The sequence below is a fragment of the Pan paniscus genome, chromosome 2 (assembly GCF_029289425.2).
Source record: "Pan paniscus chromosome 2, NHGRI_mPanPan1-v2.0_pri, whole genome shotgun sequence".
Classification (NCBI taxonomy): domain Eukaryota; kingdom Metazoa; phylum Chordata; class Mammalia; order Primates; family Hominidae; genus Pan; species Pan paniscus.
In genome coordinates, this window is record NC_085926.1 from 2,901,240 (window position 1) to 2,928,018 (window position 26,779).

Genomic DNA, 26,779 nt, shown 5'->3' on the forward strand with positions numbered 1-26,779 from the left:
TTTCCCGACGCCAGCAAACTAGAAGTGTTAGTCTGTTTAAGCTGCTATAACAAAAATACTGCAAACATGGTGGCTTATAGACAACAAATGTTTATTTCTGATAGTTCTGGAAGCTGGAAGTGTGAGACCAGGGTGCCAGCATGGCCGGGTTCTGGTGAAGTCCCCCTTCTGGGTTGCAGACTGCCAACCTCTCACTGTGTTTGCACATGGCAGAAGGGGTGAGGGGCTCTTGGGCCTCTTTTATAAGGGCACTAATCCCATTCATAAGGTGCTTCACCCTTATGAAGGGCTTCACCTCATAGGGGCTTCACCTCTTAAAGGTCCTGCCTCTTAGTACCATCACCTTAGCGGTTAGGATTTCAACATAGGAATTTTGGAGGGGCACAAACATTCAGACTATAGCAGTAGAGCAGTCAAGATAAAATGAAAATGCCTGAGAAATTATTTAACCGTGTTTCACATAAGAACAATAAAGGCATGTCATCAAATTATTTAGGCCAAACAAGTTGTAAAAATGTAAGGCTTGCAGGAATTCAGGAAAGGGAATTTGGCTAGGGGGCTGGGCTGGAAAGCTAAGCCCTGAACAATTTAGATTTTGACAAACACAAAGAATAGTCCAGATCAGAATGAAATGGCTGGAACAAAGGCTCAAAATTATAAAATATCTGGGATAGTTTCCTGCACATAGAGAATCTTCAGTGCTTTTTAAAGCTGTTGACTCCTCAGTGGATGAATGGGCAAACAACATTTGGTATATGTGAACACAGTAGAATACTATGTAGCCATAAAGAAAAGGAGAAAATCCTGTCATTTGTGACAAAAGGGATGAACCTGGAGGACATCGTGCTGTGTGAAATAAGTCAGGCACAGAAAAATATCACATGATCTCACTCATAAGTAGAATCTAAAAAAGTTTATCTCAAAGAAATAGAGTAGAATGGTGGTTGCCAGGGTCAGGGGAATCGGTGGGGGAGGGTTGGGAAGATGTCATTCAAAGAATACAACACTTCAGTTAGATGGGACAAATAAATTCAAGCACTCTATTGTATAACACGATGATTATAGTTAATAACAAGATATCGTACTCTCAAAAAATGCTGAGGGAGCGGATGTTAAGTGTTTCACCACAAAAATGATAATTATATAAGGTAATTTATGTTAACTAGCTGGATTTAATCATTCTACAACATATATAAATACTTCAAAACATGTTGTATGTAATAGATACAATTTTGTCTGTCAATCTAAAAAGTAAAATAATAAAAAAATAAAAATTTTGATTCAAATACATAAAGCATATATCGGAAAATTTAAACATGAAAAAGAAAGATGGTGGCCGGGCACGGTGGCTCACAGCTGTAATCCCAGCACTTTGGGAGGCCGAGGCAGGCGGATCACCTGAGGTTGGGAGATCGAGCCCAGCCTAGCCAAAATGGTGAAACCCCATATCTACTAAAAATATATATATAAAAATTAGCCGAGCATGGTGGCGCATGCCTGTAATCCCAGCTACTCGGGAGGCTGAGGCAGGAGAATCACTTAGACTGGGGAGACAGAGGTTGCAGTGAGCCAAGATCGTGTCATTGCACTCCGGCCTGGGCAACAAGAGTGAAACTCCTTCTCAAAAAAAAAAAAAAGAAAAAGAGAAAAGAAACAGAAAGATGGAGAAGTCATTAAGGACCAATTGTGGAGATTCTTGAATGACAAGCTTGCAAGTTCCCTATTTAATATCCCATTTTCCCTTCCAAAAATTCCCAGTAATGTATTTCAGGTAAATTGAAGGGCAGTTAAAGATTGAGTGTGTAAACCCGTAGAGTCTCTCTTAAGTGAATAAGGGAGAAGACATCTGCCTATTTAAAAATACATAGAAATTAATATTGGTTAACTTGGGTAAGATATAATATGATTGTTTTCCACAAGTCACTTTGTTCCTTATATAGCAGGAATAGTTTGGCTCTTTTGGATCGAATAACTAAATTGTCATTACCTATGCTAGAATCATGAGGATGCTGAATTGAACAAAGAAACAAAATGGAAACAAGATAATCTCTTGTTAAGATTATCTCTTGGCCGGGTGTAGTGGCTCACGCCTGTAATCCCAGCACTTTGGGAAGTCAAGGTGGGTGGATCACCTGAGGTCAGGAGTTCCAGAACAGCCTGGCCACCGTGGCAAAACCCCATCTCTACTAAAAATACAAAAATTAGCTGGACATGGTGGTGCATGCTTGTCATCCCAGCTATCTGAGAGGCTGAGGCAGGAGAATCACTTGAACCCGGGAGGCAAAGGTTGCAGTCAGCTAAGATTGCACCACTGCACTCCAGCCTGGGTGACAGAGTGAGACTGTCTCAAAAAAAAAAAAAAAAAAAATTATCTCTTGATAATCTGTATAAGAAAGAAAAAATATATATGTTGGTTCCACCTATTGATTAAATATCAGGAATCTCCAATGCTATAGAGGAGATTCCTTTTAATGTTGGGTGATAGCCCTACGGTCATGAATAAGAGATGGTTAGGAAGCATATATTTAATAGGTTTTTCCCTTGGTTTTATTTTATGTGTTCTGTCTTGGTATTTAATGTGTATGTAACATGTCTATTTAATGGATTTAAACTGCTAAATAATTAATCTGTGTGCTGGGTGATTTACTCACTGGATGGGCAAACGCCATAGAGAGACTTTTATCTTGAGGTCAGTATATTGGTAGGCCTGGTTATGAGTACATCAAATGGAAGTGTCCTTGTCTGTGACTGAACTATTACAATTGGCAGTTTATTTTTTCCCAAGGCAACTCCTCCTAGACCTTTTCTACTGTCTTAGCCTGAGTCATGGATGAGATTCACTTGTGGGATATATCCCTGTGGGCATCCCTGAGGTGCTGTACAACTCCCTGGGTGATAACCATCATTCCACTCCTCTCCCCCACTCATGAAGTTGTATTACAATTAGAGTAAATAGAGTCTTGTAATCATGGGGAAACTGAATCTTCTATACGTAACTTAAAAAGTAAAGATAACTAAGTTAGGTATTTTGTTGGTGAAAAAATAACTTTTCTAAAGTAATAGTTCTACCCATGTTTAGTATTTGTGTCCACTCAGATGATCATATTGGCGATGGGGACTGCTGATTAAATTGCCAAACTTGAAATCATTAGGTAAATATAGAGGATAGCTAAGGTCTCCAAAGCAAGTCTGAGGCAAGTTTTCAGGTATCTGCAATTCACTGAAAGAGTGTTCTCCAGGAAAAACCTGTAAGGAAAAGCAGAATAAGGAAGAAGGAGGAACCAAACAAGGATGGGGTCTTAGGTAAAGTCTAGCCTAAGACTAATCCAGAAGGGAGATTTCTGGAACATAAACTGTACCTCAGACCCATTTCCACCTTGAGATAATGAGGCTAGCTTTTAAAAAAATCTCCATGTTAATCACTTCCTAAGCTACCTCTTAAGTGGGGTTGCAGAAGTGGTGGGGGTCAAAAATCTTTGATTTTGCTTATATATGTGAGAATATTGTGAAAAAAGTTTTTTGATTTTACAATGGGAGGAGCCATCCCTAAGGGTGAGTGGGTATCTGCCCAGTGGTCTTTTGAATATGACTTGAGTTTTCCAGGACTGTATAATGGAGGAGAAGTAGCTTCTACCATGAGGAAATTATGTCTAATGGTTCAGTATCCCGGGGGTTCTCCTGGCCTGTGTGATGGAACACATCTGACCCTGGCAGGACACTCAAATACCATCAAGTAACTGATGGCCCAATTAAAGTGAGGTGCAACCTTGAGCGATTATCTGGTTAATTTGGCATCTATCCAGATGATTGGCTCCCAAATTAGAAAAACATTAAGGCTAAACTAAAAGTTATTTCATAGGGACTTTCGCAAGTGCTCATCTGCATCTGATTTCTCAACTGCCTCGTTGAGCCAGGTCACAAAATAATCAGATATGCTGAGTGTGATCAGCATCGAATGAGAGGACACATGCCTTTCTTACCCAACTGCAGTCATCCAGGCAAGAGCTTTACTTAAGTTGTCATGAAGAGGGGAGCTGTGCACTTGGCTCTCAAAATCAAATTTGGTTTCTTTATCAAGTTATTGATCATATACGTACCAGTAGTAGGAGGAGGTCATTACTCATCTTACTGTGAAAACTGACAGAATTACATGTGAAAGCCTTTGCAAACCTAAAGGTGTTTATAACAATATAAGAAGGTTTGGGCTTTTTTTTTTTTCTCTTAGTATCCATACCAAAAACTTAGAGATAGCCATGAAATCACCAGTAAATCCCAGTTCTGTGCTTCTCAATTTTTGCTGCAGATTACAATCATCTGGGGAACTCTTTACTATCCTGATGGCATACCATACTCGTTATCAACTAATTCAGTCTCTGATCCTAGGACCCAGGCATTTTTCCTTAAAGCTCCCCAGGTGTGACTCCGAAGAACAACAGAATTTGAGAACTATTGCTTTAATAGATCAGGTTTAGAAAGCCATTGAATTTTCCTAAAATAATGATTATCAGGCTTTATCGTGCATCACAGTAATCTAGAGGACATGTTAATACACAGATTGCTGAACTCTACCCTGAGAATTTCTGATACAGTAGTTCTAGAGTGGGGCCTGGGAATTTATATTTCTAACAAGTGATGTTGATGCTGATGCTGCTTATCGAAGACCACCGTTTGAGAACCACTATCCTAAAATAGGAAATCTGTCCTACACAGAGGGATTTTGTTGTTGTTTTTAAAAACTGAACATAGTCTCCCTACCAAAACATCTGATTTTGGATCAAAAAGCACTCTGAATCCAAAGTACGCCTGTATGAGAGAAAGAGCAGGCATCAGAGATTCCAACCATGGCTGAAGGCCCCATTTCAACAAGAGAGTGAATAGGAATAAAGCACACAGAATGTCTTGACAGACTACCATGTGAGGCTTGAGCTAAAGTGCTGCATGGCATGACTCTGGTAGTTAAAGCCAACTGAGGGGAGGCATTGAAAGCTGATAAATATTATGATAAATATTATGATAATCCCTTACATCAATTCCCCCAAAGAAATGCAGTGAGTCAGAGTTTAAAATATTACTCTAGAATGCAGCCTAAGGCATCACTGAGCTTTAATACTTTATATACAATCCTATAACCAAAATATCTGAATCTTCTGTAAAACTGCTGTGAAGAGATTATCCATCTTGAAGTCCTTAGTCCTTTACATAAAAATATTTCCAATAAATGTCTCATAAAATGTAGAACTTCTCTCTTAAAAGAAGAAAAGTTTGCATCTTCTAGTAAAGAAGCAAAGTTTTTCATCAGTCAGTAAGAAATATGTTATTTTTCTCTTTGCCCAGTCTGGGATTAATTTAACTCTGTTGTATTAATTCTAGTGAGATTGTTTTCTACCCTTCCCCTGTTTGAATTGAGTCATATTGTAAATGTATTTACTACTTTATGTCTTTTACCATTATCTACCCCAAGTTCTTTGAATTTGTGAATAAATAAATAAATGAAGTAACTATTTTTCCCCCTCCACCACCTTCTGGCAAAATTGATTGCATTTGGGGAGCCTAATCTAAGGAGTATTAATTAGACTGACATTCAAGATTTGGTAGTTGGGGGTGATTCATCAAGATAGTCAAAAGGGAAGCCCCAGACCCTTTTTCCCCAGTGGACCAATTGCCATTGAAAGAAATAAAACCAGTTAAGAGATTTCTGCACTCCAGTCAAGTGTAAAGCCAATAGCATTAAAGCACTGTAGAAAAATTTATGGCACTCGCTTGCTAGAGCACCTCCCACTCCCCTCAGCGTAGCACAGAGCTATCAGTAGAAAACTTCCAATTCCTAATTTCTTGCTGGGGAGGGAAAGAAAAGAGTGGAAGGTATATCCAGTGTTTTTACTTTTGAGGGGGAAGTACTACCTGAGGGAGTGGTTTCCGTTTTGCCTGAATCTAATTGATGACAGAAACTGGGCTATGTGGGAGGCCCCCTGAGAACAAAGTCTATCAACATGGCTTGGTCTGGTATCAGGCTGTACCACAGACACTAGGGGAGGTCCAGTACCAACAGAGGGAAATCTAATGCTTCCTGCAGCACTAGAAAGTCCACAGTACCTGATAAAGACACCAAGGGAAGCTCCTGAGTAGAAACCAACAAATCTTCAATTAGGGGATTACATACAAAAGCCCAGAGAAGACGCATCATCAGAAAAGGCTTGAGAGATTTGCAGAATCTCTAGCTGGACTGATTGCTCTCAGACTGCAAAGACTAGGAGAAGTGTCTGATTTTTTAAATGCCAGAATTCCAGCAGAAGATAATAAAGCACACAAAGAAACCAGAAGACATGGCCCAACCAAAGGAACAAATTATATCTACAGAAATCAACCCTAAAGAAACAGAGGTATATCAATTACCAAATAATTCTAATTATTCTCATAAAGACGCTCAAGGAATTAAGAGACAGTACAGGTAGATAACTAAAGGAAATCAGGTAAATGATGCATGAACAAAATGAGAGTATCAACAGAGATAAAAGATGAAAATGAGCCCAAAGAAATTCTGGAGGTGAAGAATATAGTAAGTGAATTCAGAATATAGTACTCAATTTACTAGAGAGATTCAACAACAGGCTTGACCAGACAGAAAAAAATAATCAGCAATTCAAAGACAGAACATTAGAAATTATTGAGGCAGAGGAGCAAAACGGAAAAAATAAGAAAAGTGAAGAAAGCTGAAGGGTCTATGGGACATCATCAAGTGCAACAATATAAGTGTTATGTAATTTGCAGACAATAAAGAGAGAAAATGGCAGAGAGCCTATCTGAAGAAAAAATGGCTGAAAACTTCCCGAGTCTGAGCAAGGAAATGGATTCACAAATTTTAGAAGCTCAAGAACTGCAGCTAGGATGAATCCAAAGAGATCTACACTGAGACACATTATAATCAAAGTGTCAAAAGTCAGAGACCAAAAGAAAATCCTGAAAGCAGCAAGAGAAAAGCAACTCATCACAAACAAGTGTGCATCTGTAAGATTATCAACAGATTTTTCAGCAGGAACTGCATGCTAGAAGGGAGAGAGATGATCTACTCAAAGTGCTGAAAGAAAGAGCTGCCAATCAAGAATACTATATCTGGCAAAACTGTCCTTCCAAAATGAGGGAGAAATTGAAACTTTCCCAGATAAACAAAAGCTGAATGAGTTTATCACCACTAGGTTTACCCTGCAAGAAATGCTGAAGGGAGTCCTTCAAGTTGAAATGAAAGGATGATAAACAACACAAAACTATATGAAAATTTAAAACTCCTAGATAAAGGTAAACATACAGACAAATATAAAATCCTGTAATATTGTAGGTACAAAAATCACTTTTATAAAAATCTGGTATAGAATTTTTTAAAAAGTATAAAAGGTAACTATAAATCTATGTTAATAACTGTACAGTATAAAAGGAGGTAATTTGTGTCATCAGTAACAAAGTGGGGGAGCAGGATGTAAATAGTTTTTATACATGATTGAAGTTAAATTGTTGCCAGCTTGAATAGATTATTATAACTTTAAGATGTGCTATATAATTACAGTGGTAACCACAAAGATAATATCTATATAATATACAAGAAGAGAAATGAGCAGTGAATGAAAACATATCATTTTTAAAAATAAAGGAAACACAAGGCTGGGTGCAGTGGCTCACGCCCGTAATCCCAGCACTTTCGGAGGCTGAGACAGGCACATCACTTGAGGCCAGGAGTTTGAGACCAGCCTGGCCAACATGGTGAAACCCCATGTCTACTAAAAATACAAAGTTTAGCTGGATGTGGTGGCGCATGCCTGTAATCCCAGCTACTCAGCAGGCTGAGGCAGGAGACTCACTTAAACCCGAGAGGCGGAGGCTGCAGTGAGCCAAGATCACACCACTGCACTCCAGCCTGGATGACAGAGTGAGACTCTGTCTCAAAAATAAACAAATTAAATAAATAAAAATTAAAACAAATAAAAATCGAGGAATAAAAATCTCCTCTTTTGAAGACAGAAAGAGGAGAAAGGGTAAACACAAAAGCTACAAGATACATAAAACAAATGAACAAAATGACAATTGTAAGCCCTTCCCTATCTCTAATTATTTTAAACATAAATTGATTAAATGCCCCAATTAAAAGATATAGCTTGACTGAATGGATTAAAAACAAACAGGATCTAACTATATGCTCTCTGTAAGAGACACACTTTAGACCTAGGGTTACACGCAAGCTGAAAATGAAAGAATAGAGGAAAATAATCCGTGCAAACCAGAACCTAAAGAGAGCAAGGGTGACCGTATTAATATCAGACAAAATAAACTTTAAGACAAAAACTGTCACAAGAGACAAAGAAAAACATTATATAATGATAAAAGGACTGATTCATCACAAAGATGTAACTGTTAGAAATATGTATGCACCTAATATTAGAACTTCCAAGTGTATGAAGCAAACATTGACAGAACTGAAGAGAGAAATAGCAACACAATAGTAGGATACTTTGATACTCTATTTTCAATCATGGATAGAACAGTCAGACAAAAGACAAATAAGGAAGCAGAGGATGTGAACAACCCTATAGGCCAGTTGGACCTAACAAGCATATAAAGAACACTGCTCTCTACTACAACAGAATATGAAATCTACTCATGCACACATGGAACAGTGTCCAAAAGAGACCATATGTTAGGGTACAAAGAAGTTTTAACAGATTTAAGAAAATTGAAATTATACGTAATATCCTCTCTGACTATGATGGAATGAAACTAGAAATTGATAGCAGAGGAAAAACGGGAAATCCACAAATATGTAAAAATTGAACAACTCATTCTTAAGCAATGAATGGGTCAAAGTAGAAGTCACAATGTAATTTAGAAAATATCAGGAGACAAATGGAAATGAAAATACAACATACCAAAACTTACGGATGCAGCAAAAGCAGTAATAAGAGGGAGGTTAATAATGATACATGCTTACATTAAAAAAGAAGAAATATCTCAAATCAACGCCCTAACTTCGCATCACAGGCAACTAGAAAAAGATTTTAAAAACTGAAAAATCAATAGAAGTAATAGAATAATATATATTAGAGCAGAGATAAAGGAAATATAGAATAGAAAAATACTAGGAAAAAAACCAGTGTAAACAAGAGTTGATTTTTAAAAAGATCAACCAAATTGACAAACCCGTAGTAGATTGAGAAAAGAGTGTACTCAAATAAGTAAAATCAGAAATTAGAGACATGAAACAGATGATTCAGAAATAAAAAGAGTATAAAGACCACTACAAATAATTATTCACTGAAAAATTGGATAACCTGGAAGAAGTAGATAAATTGCTAGAAACATACAACTGCTTAAGACTGAGTCTTGAAGGAATAGAAATGTGAATAGACTTAGAACTAGCAAGGAGATTGAAGCAGTAATTTAAACTTCCCAATAAAGAAAATCCCTGGACCAAATGCCTCAGTGGAGAATTCTACCAAATATTTAAAGAAGAATTAACACCAGTTTTCCCCAAACCCTTCCAAAGAATTAAAGAAGTGGGACCACATTTAAACTCATTCTGTAAGCGCAGCTTTATGTTAAAACCAAAAACAAACAAGGACACAAGAAAACTACAGACTATAACCCTGATGAACATTGATCCAGAAATTGTCAACAAAACACTAGCATACTCAACTCAGCAGTACATTAAAAGGATTATACACAATGTCAAATTGGAATTATACCTGAAATGCAAAGATGGCTCAACATACAATAATCAGTTAATATAATATACTGCAGAATGAAGGACCAGAACCACGTGATCGTTCCAATTGATGAAGAAAAAGCTTTTGACAAAATTCAATACCATGTCTTTTTTGTTTGTTTGTTTTTTCACTCTGTCGCCCAGGCTGGAGTGCAGTGATGTGATCTTGGCTCACTGCAACCTCCACCTCCCGGGTTCAAGCGTATCTCCCAGCTGAGCCTCCCAAGTAGCTGGGATTACAGACGCATGCCAACATGGCTGGCTAATTTTTGTAATTTTAGTAGAGACGGGGATTCACCATGTTGGCCAGGCTGGTCTCAAACTCCTGACCTCAAGTGATCCTCCTGCCTTGGCCTCCCAAAGTGCTGGGATTACTGGCATGAGCCACTGTGCCTGCCCTAATTCAATACCTTTTCATGACAAAAACACTCAACAAAGTAGAGAAGCAAACTACCTCAACCTAATGAAAGCCTTATATGAAAAATTTTACTTCTTTCTTTTCCAATTTGGATGGCTTTTATTTATTTATTTACTTATTCTTTGTCTAATTGCTCTGCCTAGGACTTAATACTAGGTTAAATAGAAGTGCTGAGAGTGGGCATCCTTGCTTTGTTTCTGATCTTAGAGAAAAAGCTTTCAATTTTTCACTGCTAAGCATGATGTTACTCATCCACTTTACAGTCAGAAAATTAAAAATGGAATTACCATATAATCTGGCAATCCTAACATTTGGTATATATTCAAAATAATTGAAAACAGCATCCTGAAGAGAGATTTGCACACCTATATTAATTGCAGTATTATTCACAATAGTCAGGAGGTGGAAGCAACCTAAATGTCCATGGATAGTTGAAAGGATAGAGGAAATGTGTTTAAGTACATGCAATGGACTATTATTTCTGTTATGTATTACAACATGAATGAACCTTGAGGACATTATGCTAATGAAACGAGCCAGTCACAAAAAGCAAATACTTCATGATTCCACTTTGTGAGATGTCTAACATAGTCAAACTCATAGAAACAGAAAGTAGCGTTGTTACCAGGGGCTGGGAGAGAGGAGGAGGAAATGGGGAGTTGGGTAATGGGTATCAACATTTAGTGTTGCAAAACGAAAACATTCTAGCAATGAGTTGCACAAAAGTGTGCATATAGTTAATACTACTGTACTGTACACGTAAACATTGTCAAGATGGTAAATTTTATGTTATGTACTTTTTTTTCTTTTTCTTTTTTTCAATTTTTTTAGTATTTATTGATCATTCTTGGGTGTTTCTCCGAGAGGGGGATTTGGCAGGGTCATAGGACAATAGTGGAGGGAAGGTCAGCAGATAAACATGTGAACAAGGGTCTCTGGTTTTCCTAGGCAGAGGACCCTGCAGCCTTCCGCAGTGTTTGTGTCCCTGGGTACTTGAGATTAGGGAGTGGTGATGACTCTTAACGAACATGCTGCCTCCAAGCATCTGTTTAACAAAGCACATCTTGCACCGCCCTTATTCCATTTAACCCTGAGTTGACACAGCACAGGTTTCAGAGAGCACGGGGTTGGGGGTAAGGTCATAGATTAACAGCATCCCAAGGCAGAAGAATTTTTCTTAGTACAGAACAAAATGGAGTCTCCTATGTCTACTTCTTTCTACACAGACACAGTAACAATCTGATCTCTCTTTCTTTTCGCCACATGTCCCCCTTTTCTATTCGACAAAACCGCCGTCGTCATCGTGGCCCGTTCTCAATGAGCTGTTGGGTACACCTCCCAGACGGGGCGGCCGGGCAGAGGGGCTCCTCACTTCCCAGTAGGGGCAGCCGGGCAGAGGCGCCCCCCACCTCCCGGACGGGGCCACCGGGTGGAGATGCTCCTCAGTTCCCAGACGGGGCGGCGGGGCAGAGGTGGCGCTAGACGTCTAGGTGGCACTTCCTAGACGGGGTGGCGGCTGGGCAGAGGCTGCAATCTCGGCACTTTGGGAGGCCAAGGCAGGCTGCTGGGAGGTGGAGGTTGTAGCGAGCCGAGATCACGCCACTGCACTCCAGCCTGGGCACCATTGAGCACTGAGTGAGCGAGACTCCGTCTGCAATCCCGGCACCTCGGGAGGCCGAGGCTGGCAGATCACTCATGTTCAGGAGCTGGAGACCAGCCCGGCCAACATGGCGAAACCCCGTCTCCACCAAAAAATATAAAAACCAGTCAGGCGTGGCGGTGCGCGCCTGCTATCGCAGGCACTCGGCAGGCTGAGGCAGGAGAATCAGGCAGGGAGGCTGCAGTGAGCCGAGATGGCAGCAGCACAGTCCAGCTTCGGCATCAGAGGGAGACCGTGGAAAGCAGGAGATGGAGACGAGGGAGAGGGGGAGATGGTGGAAAGCGGGAGAGGGAGAGGGAGAGGGAGACGGAGACGGAGAGGTGTACTTTTTACCACAATTTAAAAAATAGAAGATTTAGCAGTATTTTTCAAACTTGAAGGCTCATATGTATTACTTGGGAATTTTGTTAAGTTTAGATTCAATTTCAGGTCTGAGGTAGGGCCTGGAATTCTGCATTTCTAACAAACTTCAAGGTGATGCCAGTGCTTCTGCTCTAGGGATCACATTTTCAGTGGCAAAAAGTTGTGAAATCATAGATCTCTTCTCTGTCTTGTAGTGGATGGAGTTCCGGAGGGTGTACATTTAACAAGCTTCTGGTGATTTTTATGGTCAATTAAATTGAGTTTATTTGAGGTGCCACAGATCTGTAATCTGCTTTCTAGATCCCTTTCTTACCCATTCTTAAGCCATCACAGCAGAGTACCTTTCTAACTCATAAGATTGTGTAGAGGTTGGAAGGAGGACAGGACTGTTCTATTGGTATAATGACCCTGTGTCCCATTAATCCATGCTTCCATTGCTACATTATCCAAGAGTGCAACATGACCCAACAAAACCTCTATCAGTCATGTGAGGCATTTTTTTTTTAACAGAAGAAGAGCATTGGCACCAACAATATTCCATCTCTTCTTTTTCCAGCATGAGAAGACCATGGTTCTTCTAGACTCCTAAAGAAAGTCATTTGTACTTAGTGTAAGGCGTGTTGCTTTTGGTAAAGTCTTTTGAATGTGATGAAAATGAACATAGCACAAAGGCAAAATATATGCTCTCATTGCCTGCAAAACTGTTTCTGGTGCTTTATTGAAAGAGCATGATAAGCAAGATATCAGTCACTGCCGCACTGCATAAACATAGCTCTTCTACATTGTAATATGGTTCTGGTGAGCCTGCATGTCTAGAATAGAGCCTGTATCACTGAAGTGCATGAAACTGCTGTGATAACTTGTCTCACAAAGCCTCAGGGAACACATTATTTGAGCAAGTAAACTCAAAGTGAAGTTCTTACCTTCTCAGTCCTGGGTCAGCTGTTGGACATACTGGGGAGGAAAGAGGAGACCATGTGCTTCTGTAGAACAAGACCCAAATCTGGGGAAAGCTGAACTTCCAGGGTGCACTTGCCCTGTTACCTTCTCCTAAGTGTATGTTGTGGGAAAAGTAGGGAAAGGCGGTTACCTGCCAGAGCTAGCTCAGCAGCAGGAGCTGATTCTATGTATCTCTTCTCAACCCAGCATTCAGTGACTTCATGTTGATAGCTTGAAATTGGCCAAGGTAGGAATATTTACACCACAGAAATTGGCAAGGACTACAAATCAAATTCTTTGGTGTTTTATTTTGTTGTTTTGTTTTATTTAGAGAGCCATTTGTAAAACATTTACTATCACACCAGTTCAGATGATTTCGTAGTATAAACAGCCCATGTGGTATTTCTTGGATAATTTGTTTCATTAGACTGAGGTAAAACTCCAAAGAGGATGTCATGTCCTGTACACAGGACTGGAAGTTCACGAAGCCATTCATAACCCTATATGAAGGGGAGAAAGAGATGTAGTGTTCAGGCAAAGCCTCATGAGACGGGAATTTCCTGTTTTGAACTGAATCCCTGACTTCTTTCCTGCAACATACATTCATTCATCAAATATTGATTATCAACTTTTTTATAATACACAAAAGGGAAAGAGGCTCTTACTTGAATTATGCCAGAAGTCAGACAAAAGAAAGATTGTTGCTTTTTGGCTGGTCATGGTGGCTTACGCCTATAATCCCAGCACTTTGGGAGGCCAAGGCAGTAAGATGACTTGAAGTCAGGAGTTCAAGACCAGCCTGGCCAAGATGGTGAAACCCCATCTCTACTAAAAATACAAAAAAAAAAAAAAATTGCCAGGTGTGGTGGCACACATCTGTAGTCCCAGCTACTCAGGAGGCTGAGGCAGGAGAATCGCTTGAACCCAGAAGGCAGAGGCTGCAGTGAGCCAAGATTGCACCACTGCACTCCAGCCTGGGTGACAGAGCAAGACTCTGTCTCAGAAAAAAAAAAAAAAAAAAAACCCAGATCATTGCTTTTTAAAAATTGACTTAATTCTTCAATAGGTTCATTGATTAAATATCAACTTTGTATCAAGCACCGTGCCAGGCCCAAGGGATATACAGATCCAGGATACATATTCTTGCCTTCAAGGAACTGATGTTCTAATAATAGCTAATAACAAGAGCTACTATTTCCTAGCTACTGAAATTCTAGGGTTCTCACTATCATAGTCTAATGACTGTCTTCTGTTCATTTAGCAGACTTCGCATACTATACACTACCTGCATAACCAAGGACTTGAGTTTGTATAAGAGTTTAAGACACTGACATGTAAATGAAATATCACCAATTTGGACTGATATAAGAAAGTCAGTGTGATTACAGAGTGTTTAAAATGCAGACTGTCTTATTATCTTTATATGGATAGGATGGGTCAAAGGAGGTTAACAAGAATTTAGCAGCTGAAGCCCTACTTAAAGCATTATATAAGAATTAATTTTAATCAACATGTTGATTATATAAGAAGTAATGTTCTAAAATGTCTTTAAAATATTTTTCTGGGAATAAGAGAAAACCTCCACCTATGTTTATGTAACTGATTTTTGAGTTTTCAAATCTTTTATAAAAAAAAATAAAAGGCCATACCTGATCCTACTTGTTGGCAGAGAAAGATGAGAGATCTTGAAATGGCTCCCGTGCTCAAAGTATTTGTCAGTTTTCATAGAGCCCGAAGTGCCGATATTGAAGATGTATTTCTTATCCATACCAGCATGTAATACTCAGCAGGAAAAAGGAACAAAAACTCCAAAGGTCACATACTGTATGATTACACACCACACACACACAGACTCTCTCTCACACACATATGTATCTAAAACATTCTCAGAATGACTAAACTATAGTAATGGGAAGAGGTCAGTGGTTTCCAGTGGTTACAGAGGGGAGGTAGAAGGAGGCTGGATATGACTGTGAAGGGGAAGCAAGAGGAAGATCCTTGTGACAATAGAATAGTTCCCTATCTCAGTTTCCATGGTGCTTTTGCCCAGTCTACATGTGTGATATGTACACATTATACCAAGTATCAGTTTCTTTGTTTTTGTATTTAACTGTATCTACATAAGATGTAACCATTGGGGGAGACTGGGTGAAGGATGCACAGGACCTTTCTGTATTATATTTGGTACTTTCTGTGGGTCTATAATTATTTCAAAATAAACATTTTCTGTTTTCAAACAATGATGTGTTTCTCGGACTCTAAGAAATTTTTCAGCAGAAGAAAAGTCCGTGATAATGGTGACTGGGGTAGTGCAGTAGTGGAAATAGCAGTGGAGAGGGGACGTATGAAGTTCTTAATCTGGATCAAATACTGTGCTAAGTACTTTATGTTCAATACATGTATTATTTTATTTAATCCTCAAAATAATCTCATGATTGTAAAATTCTTTTGTTTCATAATAACTTGCCCAAAGGAATAGGAGTTTTTAAACCCAAGAGCTGCCCGTGAAAGAAGCATTATTAGAGCCATCAGGAAACAGGGCATTCAGTGAATTAGACCAAAACAATAGAAGGATGGATATTAGGAACACTAGAAGGGACACATCATGCTAACATCAAAATGGAAAAATCATTTACTTCAGAGTTGTGTTGAGAGTCTCCTTGTGAATATCATTCATAATAAGAGAGCACTGACTTGTTTTTTAAAAGACAGGGTCTCACCATCACCAAAGCTGCAGTGTAGTGGTGTGAGCCTAGCTCACTGCAGCCTTGAACTCCTGAGTTCAAGTGATCTTCTCACCTCAGCTTTCCAGGAAGCAAGGGCTGCAGGCATTCACCACTACACCTGGCTAATGTTTTATTTTTTATAGAGACTGAGTCTCACTGTGTCACCGAGGCTGGTCTTGAACTCCTGGTTTCGAGTGATCCTCCCGCCTTGGCCTCCCAAAGTGCTGGGATTACAGGCGTGAGCCAACACACCTGACCTCAGAGAGGGCTGATTTTTGAATCAGCCATTCTAAAACAGTGGACCTAGAAAGAAGAAATCTTCTACCAGTAGCCTTCTTTCTAGATAGCAATCCAACAGGCCAAAAGAAATTTGGGGTCTCATAATCTGATACCAATATTTTCTCCTCAGTAGTGAAAAGATTTGAATTAACGCATTTACTCTAAGCTTGTTTTTAGGGAATGATGAGGTAATAGTTAAAGAAAGTAGACAACGGTTAAAGTAATAAGAAATGCTGAACTTCCAAAAGAGCTGGCCTTAATATTCTCCATCAACTGGCAGTGTTCCCAGTGATGCTTCTATCACAGACTGTGATAGAACTGGCATTACATAATAATCCTTTCTTCTTCAATAATGTAGTAAGACATCACATCCATATATTTCCCAAATAGGACTGCCACTGCATATCTAGTTAAGGAGCTATCATTCTACTGTTTCTCTTGAGAAATGACACTAAAGCAAAAAACTTTTAAGTTTTTGAGGGGTTCTATTGGCCACTTAAAATACCCTTGATATATGACCAAAATTCATTTAACTAACTAAAAACAAATAGTTGTGAATTACAGAGAGGGCTTCTCTCAGCCAGATGCTTCTCATAGATAATGTAATAAAGATCATTGAAAAATAATAAAAAGTTGCATTTCTCACATGGAGGAGGACCCATAATACAGTTCATTCTAACACTGAGGGAGTGGTGCCCTCTAGCAGTGCATGTGAGAAATGTTATCATTTAAGTATATTAAATACAGCAAATAAGGAGGTCCCAGTATCTCAGCTACTCTCAGACATAAGGGGTAATTTGACAGTTCTGAGCTACTAGAAACTACTGAAGTTTCACTTCCATGTGCACTAATTTTTTAAGTGCCAGCGAAGGTTAGATTCTAATAGTGCCCTTCTGGGGATTTACCAATAACTTTTAAAACCTCATTACCTGTGAATGTCACATAGAACAGGTCCCTTTCACTTTTCCTTCAAACCTCCCCTAGGTCAGTGTTTGAGGATGAGAATAAAGGGTACAAATAGGAAAAAGGATCATCCTACAAGCTGAACAGCATCTCTGGTGCAAAAGATGCTCACAAAATGGGAGAATGTTAAGAAATCCATTAATAGCTCAAGTATTCAAAAACTGATGGAGTTCTGACAATTTTCCCTTAAAAGTACCACAGTTTATGGTTACAACTGATAAATTTGCAGGGTTAGATAACTTCAGAAGCTAATTAAGTAAATTGCGTTAACAAAAGAAAAGAACTTGATTTTTTTTTTTTTTTTTTTTTGAGACGGAGTCTAGCTCTGTCCCCCAGGCTGGAGTGCAGTGGCACGATCTTGGCTCACTGCAACCTCCACCTCCCAGGTTCAAGCGCTTCTTATGCCTCAGTCTCCCCAGTAGTTGGATTACAGAGGTGCAACACCACGCCCAGCTAATTTTGTATTTTTAGTAGAGACGGGGTTTTGCCATGTTGGCCAGGCTGGTCTCGAACTCCTGGCCTCATGTGATCTGCCCACCTCAGCCTCCCAAAGTGCTGGGATTACAGACATGAGCCATCATGCCCGGCCTTGAATTTTTAATTCCATTTTAATTAGTGAAAGATGTTCCAGCCAGTCTTATCTCGATAAGATATCCAAAAGATTATATGCACACAAATAGTACATTACAAATGCTTTTGAAACTGAAAGGTGTGTTTTCTGGTTTCTGTGTGTCTGATATGCTACTTCAAATCCTGTAAAAGCAAAATATAGTTTTTTGACAAATATGCCCATGTGTTGTGCACAGTTTGATTTATGTAAACTCATTTCAAATGCTTCTGCAGAATTCCTCCTGAATGGATGGAAAATGTCTGCCTAAAGTGATAAAATTATATGTGTAGAAAGATACAGTTTTAAGAAGGGATTTTTATATGATACAGGTTTGTAACTCTATTTCACAAAATAGCATTTAAAAAAAACTTCAAGAATACCTGACTTTTTTTTTTTTTTTTTTTTTTTTTTACATTTTTCTGTCAGTTCAGGGGTTTGCATTGAGTTTGCTCTGCTGAAACACTTTTCTGTGACTTAGCTTATATGGGATTGGTAAGTAGGGGAATGATGTCAGTATAACATAGACCCTGGATTTGTTCAGGTATTTTACTAAGTAGCAGCAACCAAACACAAAGCCTACGAACACAGATTAACACAGCTAGCCAAGGGAAAATACCTACTGCACATGATTCCCATTCATGCCACATTCTTCCTGTTGGTGCAGTTTGGCCACGTACTCCAACATGGGAGTGCTTATTGCGTAATTCTCAATCTTTCTGCAATTTGCACTTATTTCATAGCTTAGCAATCTCAACTCTTCCTTCTTTCTTCCATCAAGCTACCTTCTCATGCATGTGCACACACACATACACTGTATTTTTTGTAGTAGTTATTATGAATTTAACTTATCTTTTTAATCATGTTTATATTTAATTATGTTTGATAATTACTAGGATGGTTATTGTTTTTGTAGTGTTCTCGTTACATAAATATTGAGTAGGTGTCCTGACCCTATCTTTTTCATAAACCCTACAATTTTTATTGCATGATTTTGCAGACCATAGAAGAAATGCGTTTATCTCATTAAAGCAAAAACATCTGTACATCTGTACTTGCACTCTACTTACTAATTGCACTTATTATCATTGAATTACTCCCAGAATTATAGACTTCCCTCATAAATCTGAGGTAAACAGATTGAGATATCAATTGCCTACTAGATTCATTTTGAAAATTTTACCTTCGCATGAGAATACCGGCTCCAGGTGTACGTTGCGTGGCCCTATTAAAAAGTAACCTCTCCATCTTTATTTGTTTCTAGGCAGTTACCGAAAGTATTTCCACAACAAAAGAATGTAATCAAGATTTGACTTGCTTCCACTGAAGCTTCCTTTCATTTTTAAACATCATTAGCCTGTGATTTAGGAACTTTCAAGAAATTGGCCCCCATTACCCCCCAAGCCCCCGCATTCACATAACACACACCTCAAGTTCTCCTTTAAGTAATTTGTGATTTATATTTCAATTTTACATTCAACATGGTCTTAAATATTAAATTCCACCAGGTCAAACTGCAATGAGTCAGGGTCTTAAAATATGATAAAATTAAGATTCCAAGAAATGAATCCTTCCATTCCAAAATCTCTTCTTGCACATTAGTTCAATTAACTCAGAAGAAAATAGATATTTTCCAGGAAAAATGTCTTTTATTTTACTTTTGTGCGAATACAAATATGTATCTTTTGTTTTAGGAAAGAAATAATTCTCTGATAGTATTTCCATAGGACTATGTTACTGGTGTTAGCATGAGTGAATTTTTTAGAACACTAGTGGTGAGCATATAATAGAGCTATCTCAACACCTACACTCCAAGAACAAGTCACAGCTTCTCCTAAATGAGCCAAGCATTGCATTAGGCACTTGCAGTGAAAAGCTAAACAAAACCCTGTGTTTAAGAAGCTTACGGAGGGTGACAATAGAGACAGTTCAGCATGTTCTCTATTAGAGATATATATGAAGAGTGCTGTGGGACAAAGCAGAGGTGGCGACCATATCAGAAAGCGAATGCTTTAACCTACACAATTAAAAAAAATCTTATAGAGTTCCTAATTTTGTTTCTTTCTCTTTCAATTTTCTGAAATTTTAAAATGTTTGTTCACTTGAACATATAATAAATTTTCTTTAAAAGAGTCCCTCAACAGGGAGATGAGAATATTCTGTGTCTTGATCTTCATGGTGGCGTATACCAAATTCACCAAACTGTACACACACAAATGTACCTTTTACCAAATACAAATTATACCTCAAAGTTTAATAAATCCATCAAAACATACAGTGCTGCATACTTTAAAAAAATTAGCTTCCTCCCTTTGATGACCAAGGTAGCAATAAGTGTACTAGAGAAAGAAAAAGATGCTGGGTGTGGTGACTCATGCCTGTAATCCCCGCACTTTGAGAGGCTGAGGCGGGCGGATCACGAGGTCAAGAGATCGAGACCATCCTGGCCAACATGGTGAAACCCCGTCACTACTAAAATACAAAAATTACCTGGGCGTGGTCATGCGTGCCTGTAGTCCCAGCTACTAGGGAGGCTGAGGCAGGAGAGTCACTTGAACCCGGGAGGCGGAGGTTGCAGTGAGCCGAGATCGTGCCACTGCACTGGCAACAGAGCAAGACTCTGTCTCAAAAAAGAAAGAAAGAAAAAGACTAAGGAATTATCTCATGGAAGGCTGTCTTGCATAATAATTATTTTTTGTACTGTCTTTCAGCTGTAGGTCCAGATTTTTCAAGAACACTCTTGAAAAGAGTAACTCTTGTCAAAGTGGGAGGTGAAGTTGCCATTGAGTGTAAGCCAAAAGCGTCTCCAAAACCTGTTTATACCTGGAAGAAAGGAAGGGATATAGTAAAAGAAAATGAAAGGTACTGTCTTGAATTATTTTCAATATTTGGTTAACCTGAAAAAATTTGTTGGTCTGTTATTAATAATTCTAAGGGGAAGGTGGGGTGACTGTCTGCTGTTCCTGAACTAAGTGTTAAAAAAAGAACAGAAGCTTTGGAAGGATGAGTGGTAAGTTATTGATCTTTATAGTCCTTCTGGATTTGGGAATTCTACAAAGCACTCCCTGCAGAGATAGATCACATGATCCCCGCTGAAGACTGCCAGAGCTGCCTGAAGATGAACAGTTAGAAACATCCTCCTTAATTTTAGCCTGAAATTTTGGTAGATTTCCCCACCTTTCCCCATCCTAAGTCCTTTGGTATATGTAAATAAGCCCATGTCTTATTTGCTATGACAACCCTTCAATTATTTGGCAGTGGGTATTATGTCTCCTGTTAGTTTCTTCTTTTTTGAGGCTGTCTCAAAACTCATTCAAAACTCATTCTTTTCAAAACTCATTCTTCAAACAGCAGATTATTATGCTTTTTATTTCAACTACATCTTTTTGAGAAAACAGGTTTTTTTTTCTAATATCTAAACTCTTCATCTGTATATTTCTTATACATGAATTACATTTAGAATGCATGTAGTGTGTACAATGCAAATATATAGGAGTTATTTGAGGTTTTACATTAGCTTGCACGAAATGGCAGGTGTCTCTAAGACCTTTTCTTGGCTGTCACCCCTATAAAATATCCCCTACCTTTTTCTATAATCTACTTAATCTGTTGCAAAATGGTAATTATGCGTGAATCTGTTTGTCACCTATAAGACAGGATTTGCCAGCTGTATGTATAATGATTTTAATTAATGCTAAAGGTCAGGTACTCAAGGATGCAAGAAGGAAGCCTATAAAAATGTGTACGTATCTACCCTTTACACCTGTACACCTTTGGATTTGCATATACATATTAGACCTGATGATGATGGTGTTGTCCATTTTAATGGTTTTTGTAAACAAACCTGATATGGTTTATAAATGGTGTATTCATACTTTTTTTTAACACTTGCTATGGACTAAGGAGTAACAAATGTATTAAATTTGTAGTATACATCCCTTTCTGATTTCTGGTGTATCAAGAAAGCAGTGTAGTTCATTGAATGTTGATATGGCATTCAAATTTGTAGCCAAACCTGAAAATCAATAGCATAATTGCTTATTTTGCAGTCTTCAACGTGAGATTCATTTTCTGTTTTATTTACTTCAGTGTTTCTTAAAATGTGGCACGTGAGATTACTTTTAATAGCTATGTACTTACTTTTAATATAGTTGAAATATAACTAGTATGTACCACATGTATTTCTCAGAATAAGGCTACATTTTAAAAGTTTTAATTTTAAAATGACAGTAAGAAAATAATAATATGGATATTAGACATGTCAAAAATCATGAATGAATAAAGTTATAATAACACTGTAGGTCAATCAGGAGAAGCTAAGCTATGCTACTGTAACAAGCAACCCTGAGTTCTGGCTTGTAACAACAAAAGGCAATTTCTCTTTTGCACCTAGTGTACATCAGGGGTTTGGTAGTGGCTCTGCTCCTCTCTAAGGCCAGCCTGGTGGACCAAGATGCTCTGGAACATTGCCATTGCAGAAGGAAAAGAGCCAAACATGCATGGGTTCTTAAAGCCTCCACTTAGAAGTGCAACACTTGCACTTTCACTCACATTTCATTGGCCAAAACAGGTCACATGTTCCTGCAACTCAGCAGGGAAATATAATCTTACTATGTGCCTGGAAGAAAAGAGACAACCTAATATTTTGAACAGTATTAATGACTGCTTACAACTGCTACGGCTTAACCATTGTTACAAGCTAATTAAATTACCTTTGGGGAAATAGTATGCCAGTATCAAGAATTCTGTATGATATGTGAATTTAATTGATTGTTTCCACCACTTGACTTACCACAAAGCTTGTCTTTATCCAGATTTCATTCTATCTATTCCTGACTTGACTAATAAGGTCCAAATATGCTTCAACATTTATTTTGCACTAAAATATATATTTAAACTGAGGAAACTCCCCATCATTACCTAATTCCTGCTATTTATCGCCTCCACCTTCACTGTCAGCAGGCTAGTCCCAAACTATCAATATTAGCACTTATTCTCCACATGAGTGCTGTGTTCTCACAGTTCTGATCCTCATTCCCACCTCACTCAGAATGTATTAACCAGATATGATGATTTTGTTAATGTAAATGCATTAAAAAACTGGCCAGGTGTAGTATATAGGGGAATGCTGGGGACTTCAGTGTTTGCCCCATCCAAGGGAGACACATGCCACTCAGCCATATGGAGACACAGGTCAGGTGCCTGCTCATCTTCTTGTTCTTCAAGAGAAACTAGAAATCTAGACTTTTGTTTGAGCTTCCATTTTTTAAATGTCAGCAACTAATTTTTATTTTGATGGATGTACAATATAAACTGTGTGCTTATAGACCAAGTTTACTTCATGAGCCACGGGTTTTTAACTTCTGAGAACATCAAGTGGAACATTTCATAGTTTCTGAAATGGGTGAACAGTAAGAAAGATTTTATGATTGTTTTCTCATTGGCAGAGAAGAGATTCTGCCATTTTTCTCATTTCTTTCTGATAGAGAAGAGGGAAAATTAAGTGGATGAGTGAGAAAAAGCAATTGTAGATGAAACTGATGAGTAAAAAATTTTAGAACCCCTATTTTGGGAAAGGATTGACCTGGTAGACCAACATGAAGTGCAAAATTCTTTGACTATGCAGCTTTGAGTAATAATTTCTAATGTACTGCCTCATTAGCCTTAATTCTCTTTTCAGATGTAGAATCTTAGGAATCAAAAGGCAAGTCTTTAACCTTTGATTAAAAATATTATTAATCCCTTAAGTAAAAAATACTGGCATAACACAGTGAAACAACACTTTATGATCAAGCCCCTTTTATTAATGTTCTGCCTAGATTCTGTGTTTTGAAAGACTTTGCTAAACTCTTACTTATTGACATTTAATTTCAATTTTAATTAATCAACTGCCTACAAATGAGTTTACAGTAGTGGTATTAGAAGCAATATTTTAAAAATTAAAAAGGTTTTGTCTCATCTAACCGTGTGGTGATATTGTAGTTAGCTAAGTGGATATAGATTCAGAAACACTGGTTTAACATTAACATGTTCGTTACCTTAAAAATATGTTTAAAATATGTTATTGTTTTGGCTTCCCATTCTTTTGGAAATATACAGCATATTCACACTAGCCTTATCTATGTTAATCCAAGCATCTAAATGAAAGATTGAAAAGTCAAGTAATTTCATAGCATTCTTCTTGGGTAGGCAGAATATCCATAAACATAAAACATTTCTTATTGTCTTGTGTATGTCTCCAGCAATCAGTGTAGGCAATATCAGGCATTTAAAACAGGGAAGACCTGTCACACAGCTCAAGAGCTTTAGTCCTCAGGAGAGGTCTCTAGTCACCATAAAGGCAGTTGGAATCATTTGGATGAATTGAGGAATTAAGCCTACTAACTGAATAAGGTTGATTATTTCATTTACTTTTAGTTTTTAGACAGAAGGTACTTTGAGGCAGGTAAGACTGAAGTTGACCTATTAAAAACAAAAACATTAAAATACAGAAATAGCAGAATCATTAATAAAAATCCTAGAATCCTAGGATTATAAGGAGCTATACAACCATTGTATCAACCAGGGTGGATGCTTTTGGTTACAAGTAAGAGAAACCCAACTCAAAAGGACAAACGAGAATTCATTGGCTCATGTATTTGAGAAGATCCAGGATGGATTGCAACTGCAGGTATGACAGGGCTTAGGTGCTCACACAGTATCATCAGGACTCTGTCTCGCTCTCTTCCTGTCTCACCTGCACCTTTGGCTGTTTTGGCTTCTTTTCCAACAGGCTCTCCTCTCCTGCTAGTAGGATGACTACCGGAGCCATGTACTCACCCTCTTTTCCAATGTATCGCAATGTCCACTGATCAGGCAGACGTGAGTCATGTGCTTATCCTAAGAGGCACATGGGGAAGCCCATCTCAAACCACATGGACTGAGAATGGGACAGGGGTTTTCCCAAAGAAATCAAGCTGCTATCAGCAGAAGAAGAGGGAATGGATGCTGCGCAGAGGCTGATGCCAAATTCCCACCGTAATTACAGAGCCCATCTTCCATGCCAGGGCAGGGATCCCCACAATGGCTGGGCCCACATCTTTCCCTGGTTACTAATAATGATGGAGACCTTACTAATTGTTAGATTATGTCCTTGCAACTTCCACTCATTTTTGGTTTCACTTTATGGAATTTTACTGACAAATCAGATTGTTCTCCACCACCCCTCCCTTCCCTTTCTATCCTGGGAGGCTACCCTATGTTCTCTTTCAATTCTTTTCTAAGCCCAAATGTCCCCCTTGTATCTGATTTTCTTCAGACAGCGTTGTTTGGCATCCTCTCACTGTTTTGGTCATTTCCAAGCAGTTTTAATAAGGGAAAAAGTAGCTTTATTTATCTCCACAGAAAAGGATGATGATCATTATTGTTATAATGAAAAAATGATCTTCAGTGAGTTTGGATCAGTAAGGCAAGCAAGTGAATGATATAACGTAGAAAGACCACTCCCTGCCAATGTTTATTTTTAAAAATTAATGTGGTGCTTAGACAAGAAAGTTTAGTTGTCTGGAAAAATCACTGAGACAAAATATTTTTCTTTTCACTGAAGCCAAATAAATTAATAAACTGTCACTCTCATTAATGTTGAGTAAATAAAGTCTTCTTATTCTTATGCTTAAGGGTTTCCCCCCACCCTTTTAAATATTAGACTAATACATTATGTCAAGCAAATGGATAATAAGCAGGTATAGGTATGCCACTGAATTTTTCCAAAAAGAATCTCACACCTACAGTCTGCATGTCGCAGGCTTGGGTTTAGAACAGCAGCATGACTCTGTTTTGTGAATCTAGCCAATTCCAGTTTCATTCCACGGATGCAGCACTCACTGGGTATTTACCTTTGCTTAGCACTAGAGAGAGAGAGAAAAAAGGAGACATGAACCTAGCTAGCCCTCAAGGTGCTCATAGACTAGCGCAGAGGCCCAGTAGCACAATATCAATATAAATTTTTCAACAATCCTGAGGCATATGTTATAAAGGTGATATATTGAGAAGGACTACTGGAAAATGTAGGGCAGCAATAGATTGTGGAGGCCTTGTATTTTATGTCTGTGGAGTTTAGACTTGAATCAGAAGACCATGGACAGAATTGAAGGATTTTATGCAAGGGAGTGTGCAGTCGTATGCATGCTACAGAAAAATTACTGTGCCTGCAACATGCAGAAGGAATCAGGGTAGGGCAAGGTTGAGGATGCAGAGAGGGCAATTCCAGGTAGCAGCCTAGGAAGAAAATCACAACACGTGGATCACATCAGTCTCCTGAGAGTGAAAGAGAGAAGGGTGATATATGGACTATTAAAGGGTAGAACTGAAAACACTTAATGACCTAGTAAGTAGAAGGATTGAAAAAAGGAGGAGGAAAAAGAGGAAATCACTCCTAGGATCCCATCTTTAGGAACTGACGAATGGCAGTGCCACTTGCCGCAGTAGTAAACAGAGAAGGAGCAAGACTGAGAGGGGGCAAATAAAGAGGTTACTGTTAGCATGTTGAATGTGAGGCGCCTGCAAGTGGTGACGTCATTCAAACGGGGATTCCCATTCAAGTGTCACCTGCTCAGAGACACTTTTCCCAGTAACATACTTAAAATGGTAAAACCCTCACCTTCTTTTCCTAATTTATATATTTTATAGTATTTGTCACCATCCCACATACTATGTATTAACTTTTAATTGTTTATTTATTTATTATTTTTTAGAGACAGAGTCTTGCTCCGTTGCCCAGGCTGGACAGCAGTGGTGAGATTATAGCTCACTGCAGCCTTGAACTCCTGGGCTCAAGCAATCCTCCCACCTCAGCCCCCTGAGAAGCTGTGATCACAGGCACATGCCACCATGCCTAGCTAATTTGTTTTGTTTTGTTTTGTTTTGTTTTGTTTTGTTGCTTGTAGAGACAGAGTCTTGTTATATTATTGCCCAGGCTGGTCTTGAATTCCTGGCCTTAAGCAAACCTCCTGTCTCAGCCTCCCAAAGTGCTAGGATTACAGGCAGAAGCCACCACACCTTGCCCACATTTTAACCTTATTATCGATCTTCTCCACCC

At 38.6% G+C, this 26,779-nt stretch overlaps 1 protein-coding gene across 7 annotated transcripts in view; it reads left to right on the forward strand.

Annotated features, from left to right (window-relative positions):
* The window catches only part of LOC100989577 (contactin-4), a 960,081-nt gene that overhangs the window by 804,745 nt on the left and 128,557 nt on the right, over positions 1–26,779 (forward strand). For all 7 annotated transcript variants that reach the window (XM_034955676.3, XM_063602085.1, XM_034955675.3 and 4 more), the window contains one exon: positions 20,415–20,565. In XM_034955676.3, the coding sequence (XP_034811567.1) occupies positions 20,415–20,565 (151 nt within the window). The remainder of the gene's footprint in view (positions 1–20,414; positions 20,566–26,779) is intronic.